The sequence below is a fragment of the Nannospalax galili genome, unplaced genomic scaffold (genome assembly GCF_000622305.1).
Source record: "Nannospalax galili isolate Female #2095 unplaced genomic scaffold, S.galili_v1.0 scaffold1121, whole genome shotgun sequence".
Lineage (NCBI taxonomy): Eukaryota > Metazoa > Chordata > Mammalia > Rodentia > Spalacidae > Nannospalax > Nannospalax galili.
The window spans coordinates 153,913-165,031 of NW_008343560.1; the positions used below are offsets into that span (position 1 = coordinate 153,913).

At 41.6% G+C, this 11,119-nt stretch overlaps 1 protein-coding gene across 1 annotated transcript in view; it reads right to left on the bottom strand.

Annotated features, from left to right (window-relative positions):
* LOC103739391 (olfactory receptor 4Q3-like) overlaps nt 1–2,762 on the bottom strand; it is a 10,203-nt gene extending 7,441 nt beyond the window's left edge. The window contains 1 exon segment of the mRNA XM_017799819.1: nt 2,680–2,762. Coding sequence (XP_017655308.1) covers nt 2,680–2,762 — 83 coding nt within the window.
* Nucleotides 2,763–11,119: the final 8,357 nt, after the last annotated feature.

An 11,119-nucleotide genomic window follows, 5' to 3' on the forward strand; every position in this document is an offset into this window, starting at 1 on the left:
AATCTTTAAAAATATGCAAATAAGTCCTATCTTATTTGAATCTTGTAATTACTTTCCAAGGTGCCACCAACCCTAGAATCCCCAGATGCTAAAAACATTTTATTTTTCTGTGACTATTTCTTTGTACAAACTCAAATGGTATTTTTAAATTTGAGTGATAAATACCAGAGTATATAAAGAAAGCCTAAAACATAATAAGCATTTTTTTAAAAAGTATCAAAGACATAAAGGCAACTAGGAAGGTGAACAGAGTTTGAATAAACGTGTATGAGTAACTTACATGTTTGTTTGTGGGGAGAAATGTGCTTTAATGAAAAGAATACAGTACCTTACTATTCATCACACCTGTGCCCTCCCCACAATCTCAGGCTAAGAAACTAAGTAGTCTTTGGATGATCATAATGGTTGTCCAGCCTGTCTTAACCACTCTTCATAAGGCAAGCCCTAGTAAAGGATGGCTGTGTGGATCCCAGGCATCTTTTTGTCCCTAAGGCTCTGAGATTTTTATAGTCCTTACACCACTGCTCAGCCTAATGAGCCCTGGGATTCCCTAGGCTGCTGCTGTTTGAGTTGACTCCATCTCACTTCTAATGCTAGAAAGCTGAACAGGAATCTGTAGGCTTCAAAGTCTGAGGCCTGAAGCAGAGACCAGCCCATTTTTAAAATTTACTTTGGGTTAATTTGGACCCTCATTTGCCAATCAACTCACATGTCTCAGTCTATAGTTGAGAAAAAAGCCTGTCTGGTTTTATCTCAACAACGCTCCCCAAGTGGCAGAAGCTAAAGTGTCAACACCAAGCTACCTGTAGAGAAGACACATTGGTCCCCCTTCCACAGAGCCTGATACAAATCTAAGTGTCTGAGGACACCTCAGGCAGCTTATCTGGGGGTTCATAGATATGCATAGCTGTTGTTCTTAGTAATTCAATATTTTTAATATTTTACTTATTTTTATTTAATGTGTACGAGTGTATTGCCTGCATGTAGGTAAGTGCACCCGTGTTGTGCAATGCAGTCACCACCAGCAGTGGCTGCCCCTCCATTCTCATGGGTGCCGCTCCTTTGTTCTCACAGGTGTTGAGGCTGCTCCTCCGCTCACTCTGGACTGAGGCCGCTCTTCTGCCTGCCCTGGACTGAGGCCACTCTTTCGCTCGCCTGGTGCTGAAGCAGCTCTTTTGCTTGCCCTGTACTGCCTCCTATTGTTGCTGCTTCTGCCCAGTCCCAGACCCCAGGACTGGTGAGGAGACTGTGTCAGTGGAGCCACATTCAGACACAGGAGACCAGGTTCAGTGACACAGGTCTGGTTTATTGCAGGAAGGCACAAACTTATATAGGGGTAGTGGTCCAATCACATCACAGCAAGTAGGATACCTCATTAGCATAACAGGTTTAGCATCCTATCACAGTACAGCAAGTAGGACACCTTATTAGCATCATCCTATTAGCATAACAGACAATGTCCTATCACAGAATAGAATGTAGGATGCCTCATTAGCATACTGGGTTTTAGATTACAGAGCCTGGATTCCTGGAAACCTGACAGTTGCAATATCACCCTAGGCTCAAGCTTGTCTCCCACAGTGCAATTCCCTTGGAGGTCAGATGAGGCTGTCAGATCCCCCAGAACTGGAGTTACAGACAGTTGTTAGCTACTATGTAGGTGCTGGGATTTGAACCTGGGTCTTCTGCAAGAGCAACCAGTGTTCTTAACCGTTGAGCCATCTCTCCAGGCCCAGTAATTGAATATTTTTATAAATTATGTCATCAAAATGCAACCGTTAATAGCAAAATATACAGTATACAAATGAATGAATTTTTGACCTGTCTCTGACACATTGCAACTCTGAACCACAGTAGTAAATTATCTTCTCTCATGAGCAGAGAAAGATAGATGTTTGATATCTGAAAGTTGTCTGTTGCACGTAAGTATCTCAGCAGAGAAGCAATGGCACACATTTAATAAACACTAATCACAAACATCCCTCTCCATATTTTGTAAAGTAAATATAAACACCTTACATTGGTCTAAAAACATTAAATATCTTATCAAACAATTAATGTCTTTTGTTGTATTTTATACATAGTCAACTATAAAATATGCCTGATAACTAATATTCTGTATCTTTCAGAAATAAATACACTTCTCACTCAAGTTCAAGAAACCATAGGGAAGATTGCCTCTGCACTGGTGCCTGCACTCACATGTGCACACATATGTGTGCATGCACACACATGCACACACACACACATGATTAACATATGAAAGAACCCTGGTGGAAGAAATAATGGAAACCCTTCCCCACCAGGTCACTTGTAACAGGAGAGGATATGGATGGGAAAAGTCTCATATTCCCTAATCTCCAAGTGCAAGAGAAGGCAAGTGCTAAATAACTGACTCCAAAGGGCCATGACACTGAGACCCAGAGATTTTGTGACACAGACCTATTCCAGCTCTCTAACTGGCATTCTTAGGAGCGCCTATCTCTTCCTTAACAAACTATCTCCATCTATTACTATCCATGAGCCCCTGGTGAAATCATTTGTTACAGGACACAAGAACCTAGAAATCTTCGCAGGTGCCCTTTGACAAAGATTTGTACCTATAATACCTATAACTATTGTAGCAGGTGGTGCCACCAGACAGGAGGTGGGATCCAAACCATTCTTCCTTTCCTTTACCTCAACATTTCACTTTCCCCAGAACACTTGGAAGTGGTAAGCAAGCTTTCATGGCAGATCTGATGGTAACCTGGGAGAACCATATTCATCAGCATTTCCCTTTCTTGTCTTTACTATCTATGACACACCCAGGGGCCAAGGGTGCGTCTGGACACTCTCACTCCACCCTACTTGGACTTTAGCTGAGCTGATACTAAGAAGAGAGGTGCAGGCATTGGGTAGTAGCTGCCAGATCCACACAATTAAACTCCGAGGCAGCTGTCCAGGAGAAAAGGCCTTTAAATAGGCTCGTGAAGAACCACAGTGATTCTGGCTGAGCCTGGCTGACACAAGGAATCAAATCAACTAGGAACTCAGGTAGCTGATGATAATTGGGCTCATGCACATGCTGAGTTGCCTGCCAACCAAAGGTAAGAGGAAATTTCTTGTTCAACTAAGGACTGTGCTACTCACATGGACCATCAAGACAGTGATCATGTAGGGAACTAAGACAGCAGCACCCACACAGAGGCAGCCATGATGGTGCTAATAAAAGCAATGATGGCACGTGGCTGCTTGGGGTCCACAGCACCACAAAATCCTCTGCGCACCACAGTATCTGCAGATTTTCCTGTGCTTCTGGAAGTGCTGGCCTACTTCTTCTTTTAGTTTTCTAATTTCCATCTTTTTTTCCTTTCACCTTCCCAGAGGCCATCCAGGATGAACAGAAGAGCAGACTCACACAGGGCTCCAATGAGGGCACTGTTATCCCTCTGTTCTGCACCCTCAACCAATATAATTCCACAGAAACTGATTCCTGCCCAAGGGCTTGTGGGGGAAGCTAACACCATTGCCTACAGAGTTCTAATACTCACCAGTTTTGTGTGTGAATCCCACCAGGCACCGTAAATTCACCCTGTTCATTTACTGCAGACAGTACTATCACTAACCTTAGATGCAGTCCCCCAGGTAATAAGGCATTCCCCTATGCATGAGAAAAACAGAACTTACCCACTGAACAAATTTACCAGAGTAGTGATCTAAAATAAAAGCCACTCATAAAATCAAGTTTCTTTTCTGAATGTAGTAGTTCAGTAGTTTAAGTGTTTTTAGAGCTTCATTGGATATCTTATTCCACGAAGATAAAATTGCTCATTGCAGGAGCCTGCATCCAGTATTGGGGGACTTAGTCTCAAGAGAGAGACAACATAAGTAGCTGGTATAAAGACTGGTGGGTGCAGGCCCAGCCAAGGAGGCAGGCGCAGATATAGCCAGAGATTTGGGTCGTTATTCCCAATCACCACTAGGCTGGACTAAGCAGCTACAGGCAGTCCCACCAAGTTCATCAGGGTGAGGGAGATGCACATAGGCCCCATGGAAGTACCTCAGGAAGAGGCAGCCAAAAATCAATACAAACAGGAAAAATCTTTTCATGGTGTATTGGACTTTGCTAATAGTTTACTTTAGTATCTTCTAAATTGGAAGGTTCTGTGATCATCTGACCCTTGCTAGGAATGGATGACAACAGACAGAGTGCTTCCCCAAGGTTATCTCCAAAACCTCACTATCATTATGGGATGGTGGTTCAAGACCTCAGGTCATGGTCCTGCCCATCCTCTGTAGAAAGGTTTTGTTCTATACAGATAATATAAAGTATCTCAGGAAGAGGCAGCCAAAAATCGATACAAACAAGAAAAATCTTTTCATGGTGTATTGGACTTTGCTAATAGTTTACTTTAGTATCTTCTAAATTGGAAGGTTCTGTGATCATCTGACCCTTGCTAGGAATGGATGACAACAGACAGAGTGCTTCCCCAAGGTTATCTCCAAAACCTCACTATCATTATGGGATGGTGGTTCAAGACCTCAGGTCATGGTCCTGCCCATCTTCTGTAGAAAGGTTTTGTTCTACACAGATAATATAAAGCTAACTCTTAAATATTTTTCAGATTTATAGACCCATCTGAGAGATTTCTGACTGCATCTAAAGTAGTAAAGATTTTGAAAATTCACAAACAAGGGTATCTTGTGAGAGTAAAAACATATGCTCCCAAAAAGCCATCAGATATAATATCCCAGTGTCAGGGGCAGGTTACCTCTCTAGGATTGTTGGCCAGGGAGGCCCTAGAGGCCCCTGAAATGGCTATTGTATTGTTGTTGATTGAATTCCAAAACTGAATGATAAGTAAGACTCTAAAGCTGAAGGCATCACATGCTTTGGTTTTACAGCTGAGAGGAGTGAGGCTGGGACTGAGCTGGAAGAGTCCCTCCCTGGGGTGCCAGAAGGCAATACTCATGCTGCTGGGGAAAATGATGGCCCAGCGTCCTATTCAGCTGTGGATTGTGCGTGACTCATGACGGAGGTGCCAGGCAAGATGTGCCAACTAGTGCAATAGTGACACAAGTGTTATAGGAGAGCCACCTTTCTGGTTGTATCTAAGGCTGTTCCACAGAGGAAAGTTCATATCTGGCATTGGGAACTTAGAAATAACTGTGACCAGGGAATTAAGAGGCCCCAGTGGGAAAACAGTTTCTATAACTTTAGTAAACAAATATGATACACTGGCTGGGGTGCTTCCCAATATGTGTGTTGATGACCTTGTTAGTACTGCTGTTAGTGTTCATTTAGATAATTTTTGTTTCTCACTTTCTGCCTTTTCCTCACTTGTATTTTTTAAATATATTTTTATTATTTTTATTTTATGTGTGCATGTGTATTGCTTGCATGTATGTAAGTGCACCCATGTCCTGCAATGTCTGAGGAAGACAGAAGAGTCACAGACGGTTGTTAGCTGCCTTCTGTGTGCTGAGATTCAAACGCAGGTCTACTGCAAGAGCAGTCAGTGGTCTTAACTGCTGAACCATCTCTCCAACCCCCCTCTACTGTGTTTTATAACAAAAGAAATATCACCAAGACTTGCCACCAGGCATGCTCTGGAAAGAAATAAATAAAAGTCACGAAGGTTCAGAAGTCCACTAGAATTGGAGGGCCATAATCAGATATCTATGTCACCCCTCCAAGGCGCACAGACCATTGTGAAAGAGGATTTGGAAAGAATGTAAGAGTCAGAGGAGAGTGGATTGTTGTGTAGAAGTTTCCTTAGAGATCAGACATTCCATATTGAAGGGAAACTCCAAAGAGAGGTGAGCATTCCATCTAGAAGGCCTCAGGAAGTCTCTGAAACTACCAAATATACTAGGCCCCTCCCTTTTTTAAGCATAAATAAGCAGTAAGGAGAGCTGAGAGATTTTCTCAGACCAGCGGAGCTCCCTGGAAAACAAGGAGACAAGCAGAGCCACCTGGGGAAGGCTTGTATCAACTGAATTGCTGGGGAAAGACTACGTTGTTGAGCTGCCTGAAAGTTGCCCAGTGCATCCCAGGTGTCCAGTTTTCATGAGCCACCATCTATGCTGGGCTTTTAGTTGTTAGTGAGTCAATTCTATTCCTGTAAATAACCCCTTACCTACAACACCACTCCTTGACTGTTCCTACCACCATGTCCCCAGCTCAAATTTATGTATTTATTTTGTTTTTCTTTTTTCTTCATGAACTGAGTTTAAGAGCCAGTGATGTGAGCATTGGCTGTGAAGCTTTGGACTGGAGCATGAGGACTTCGGCACTGACTACGTCTCTGAAGACAGTAACAATGATGTCAAGTATGCCCCCCAAAATCATGAACATGAAAATGTTTTGGGTTAATCAAAATGCCTCTAAACAATTTACATTAAATACCCTTTTATTAGATTGTTAGGGAATTTTCAATTCCAAAACTAAGTTGCTTATGTCTGCCCATCTTTCTTACAGCCTTTTCAGTGATCAGGTTGGGCTCGGTGATTTTAGAATATGAAATCTTCTCTATTTATATTAATAGTTAGATCTTTTAAAGTACAGAATTTGGATTAAGGATTCTTTAATGCTATGGAGAAAATAATCAGATCATTAGTCCAATTTAACTGAAAGGTGATACACCTTTGGATTTACCTTTTGTATGAATATTAATATTTATATATTATCTATGATGCTTGTGTTTGTATATTGTTGAAATGTTACTGAAGGTTTATAAGTGAGTAGTCACATAAATTAAAATTGTTAAATTAGTCTAAAATTCCTTTTAGTTCAGAGTATAAAAGTTTTCTAAAAGAGCCCCAAGCCCAGGCCCCCTCCAATGGCCTAAGTTTGGCCACCTGCCCTAATAAGCTAACTAAAGAGGCAGAAATGTCAACACATAAAGAAAGTAAATTAGTCAATGTGACCATGCTGGGGGAACATATAGAGAGATAAGCTCAAGTCTGTCTCTGCAATAAATATGTGACCTTCAAATTTACATTGGAGCAAGGCACAATATACATAAATTTAGGCTAACCTGGTTAAAATGTGGTTTTCCTGGTCATTTTCTTGGTTCTGCTTCCACAATACGGTAAAAAGAAATTTTTGTTCTTTAGGGGGAATGGAGTTGCTCTCTAGTTTTCCTGATCAGGATACATCTTTATCCTCACAGATAATGTTTCTCATTTGGGGAGTGGTCCTGCTAGGCTTGCTGGTTCACCATTCAATGAGTAATTAATAAGTCTACCCACAAAGGTAAGCAGTTAACTCAGTAGTAAGATGACAATCAGAACTAGACAGTCCAAGTTAACATTAAAATTGTGCTTTGGGGATTTTCAGCAGCAGAACTAGAATAAAGACAGTCCAAAAGACCCAGAGGAAATTATTAAGATGCAAGAACAAGTCCAGCTGGCATCCTTAGCCCTGGAAAATGATTTATTTTTCCTAGGCAGATAAGTATCATCTACCCCAGAGAAACCTCTAGCTGAAGAGAGATTACATAGGGGCAATGTTTGACCCAGCTGTGGGAAATGAAGTCACTAAAACATACTGCCTAGCATGGGTTTTTAACAAACAAGGCTTTGAACAATCAACAAAAAGGGAAATATTTGTAAGGGATTATGTTCTCCTTTCCCCTTTACTTTAGTTCAATGATGGCTGCCCTTAAAGACTGATATTCCTCAACATTTTCCTCTAAAAGCCTCACTTAAGTGACTTCAGATAACCACCAGGTGCCTTGGGTGGTTCCTGACATAATAGAACTTTGTTTTCTGTCTTATGCAGCAACTCAATAACCCCTATTAAATGACCATGAGTAATGACTACTGTTAATGGGAATGCACCAAAGCCAAAGGAATCATGGTTATCAATCCAAACATTGCGAATTGCCCCATAGATGGCCCAATAAAGTTGCAGAGCTCCTAGATTCATAGCTCACATATGTAGGTAAAATTTACAATGTATAAATATCTAGGATTTATGTTTCTATAAATTACAACAGCTAAAGCAATGTTGATGGCGCCTTGTCAAGGCTGCATTGCATTTATCTTCTGACATTTAATAGCATCTCAAGGTAAAGTCCTACTCCACCTAGACCTAAAAACTAAAAGTTACTCTCTAAATAATTCTCCTTGAATTTCCTCAACCTTAAGAACTCCTTAAAGCAAAGGCCACTTAAATCTACAAACTTGTGAAAAGCTAAAAGACAAAATTTCCCTTTAGACAAGTGGAAAGGAATGTCCTGAATACCAAGGTAAGCTCTGTCTGCAGATCTACTAATAGTTACAACCTTGCTTTATATTTATGTTTTCTTCATTAAAATGATTTATATGTATGTGTATACATACATATGATTTATATGATTTGTATGTATGTGTATACATACATAATGATTTATATGCACATGTGCACACATGCATAAGAAGGTTGTGGAAGCAAGAAGGCATCAGATTCCCTGGAGCTTAGAGTTACAGGCAGCTGTGAGCTGCCCTTCTTGGGTGCTAGGAACTAAACTACAGTTTTTGGGAAAAGCAGTAAGTGTTTAATCCTGGAGCCATCTCTCCATTTTTTTATTTTTCTTTTGACACTGTTAGTACTCAATAATTACAATATCACAATGTATTTCTTCCAATCTATTCCATCATTTGGATTCCTTAAAAATATTCTTAAATACAATCCTGAGTATGGTTTTGTGTGTTTGCTTACACATATTTATATACAAATGTGTGGCATATATATGTGTGTGTATGTGTATGTGTGCATGTATGTCTATACATGAATGCATACATATGGAGGCCAGAAAAGGACATCAGGTGTCCTGCTCTATCACTCTCAACTTATTCCTTTGAGACAGGAACTCTGACTGAATCTGGAGCTAGTCTGACAGCCAGCATGCCCCAGCAATCCTCCTGTCCCAAAACCTGCATAGTACTGGGGTTACAGGGATGCATTTAGCCATCTTCACGTTTTTTGAAAGGGAGCTTACCTTTAATTTTGTATTAAGTAAATTCATTCTTTAACAACTTCATACATGTATACAATGCATTCTGACTAGTCTCACACCCTCCCAGGTCCCTGCTACCCCCTCAACCCTCCTCTTGCCTACAGATTCCCTCCCACATTCACGTCTTTTTGTTTTGGGTTGTGACTCACTGAATTTAACCAGGGCTGTCTTTGTGGCCATGAGTTTGGAACTCTTCATTGGGGTCTTGTGGGCTCATTACTGTGTAGACAACTGAAGGCAATGACTGTCCTTCCCTCATAATCCATCAGTAGTCAATAGTTTAGCCAGTAGCAAACCCATGAGACCCTCCTCAATCACTGACTGACTGTTGACAGTATACCCAGCTTTTTATGGGAGTGCTGGAAATTTGAACTCAGTCTCACTGCTAGCACAATAGATACTTGGTACTTTTACCCACTGAGCCATTTCCTCACTCCAGTATGTTTTTTTTATCAACAATTCAAGGGCTCACATACCCAAGAAAAAACTCTAAAAAGACGGCTATCCTGGGACGAACACAGTCGTAGCTTTTCTGACTCTTGTTCTTTCTAGAGATTTTTCTTGCTCAGACTTTGTAAATTTTTTGAGACAGGGTCTAAACATTTAACTCTAAATGTCCTTGAACTCTCTATGAAAATCATGCTGACCTTGAACACATGGAGATTCACCCACCTCTGCCTGCCAAGTTCTAGGATTGAAGGTGTATATCACCAAACTAAGCCAGGCTTTATATTTTTTAATCTTATTAAATATATATGTTGTGCAGGAACTATAACAATTGCAAGCTAAATTCCAGCTTGGATTCCATGATCCCAGCTAACCCTATGACAGAGAATCCAAGCCTTCTTTCTAACCAATGGTGTATGGAGAGAGCTTTATGGTCTTTTTTAGGCAAGAACTATACCCCTGGTTAACATGGAAGAAGCTATACAAGATAACTATCACCCTTCAGCTCCTAAGAAAAATTCCTGAAGTACAGCTCTTAAAGGGAAGTTGTAGTGGGGGAATAGGGCATAGAAAATGAGGTTTCAAGATTAGCATGTAAAAGAAGTCAGTTGGCAGAAAGACTACTCCCCCTATGGCAGGGCTGCTTGTGAGCATGTGTGAGACAAGTACAATGCACTATGATCCCTAAATGCAGAAGGTGTGAGCTACAGAAATGACCTAAAGCATAATACACTGGGTGTGGAGTTTCAAGCCTGTGCTAACCCCTTAGGCAATTTCTATTCTTGGGACAGGCTTTCCCTTTCTTTGTTTCTTTTTATTTTCCAAGGAAGGGAGGGTTTATTTTGGCTCACAGTTCAAGGGTACAGTCCATTGTGGGGGAAGTCATAACAGCAGGAGCTGAAGGCACCTGGACGCATTAGATCTGCAGTCAGGAGACAACAATGAATTATAAGGTCTCTCCTTTTTAAACAGCCCATGGAGTACTGCTTTCCACACTTAGGGTAAATCTTCCATGTCAGGTGGTTTACTCTGCAAACTCATCCACAGATGTGCCAGAGGTTCGTTTCTATGGTGATTTTAAATCCCATCTAGTGGATAATCAAGATCAACTTTCTCTGGGGCTGTGCCCTCAGCATGGCTCCTCTGACCCTTGTGTGCCTGGGTGCCAGGTCCCTGGCCTCATAACTCTGTAGAGGGGGACAGGTAGCTGGCACAGCCAGGAGGTAGTTGCGACCACCCCAATGTACTGTAAGCTGGGGCACCTTTCTTGCCAGACGCTGGGCCTGCAGGCAGCAACTGTAGGTTCATCCAGTGGCCAGGAGACTGTGGGTACAGCCCTCAGCAGCAATAGGAACCTTAGAAGTCTACAGAGTTCAGAAAACAACCTAGAGGGCACTAGTGGAAGGCTGTTGTGTGAAGCTGTGAAACTTCCCAACTGCCACTCAGAAAACCTTGGGTTGGACACTTGTGAGCTAACTGCTGCCTGCTGTGAGGAACCAGCTTCTGCTTTTATCCACGGCAAAACCTGTGGGGAATCGACCTTTTAGAGAACACCTTGGACCACAGCAGGTGAGTGTGCTGAGTGAGGCCCTGAAACAGCCAAAGTGTAACCTGCATGTACTCGAACTGCAAATAACTGACTTTGATGAGGAAACCCAAGAGTGTCTGATAGCCAAGGAAACAGA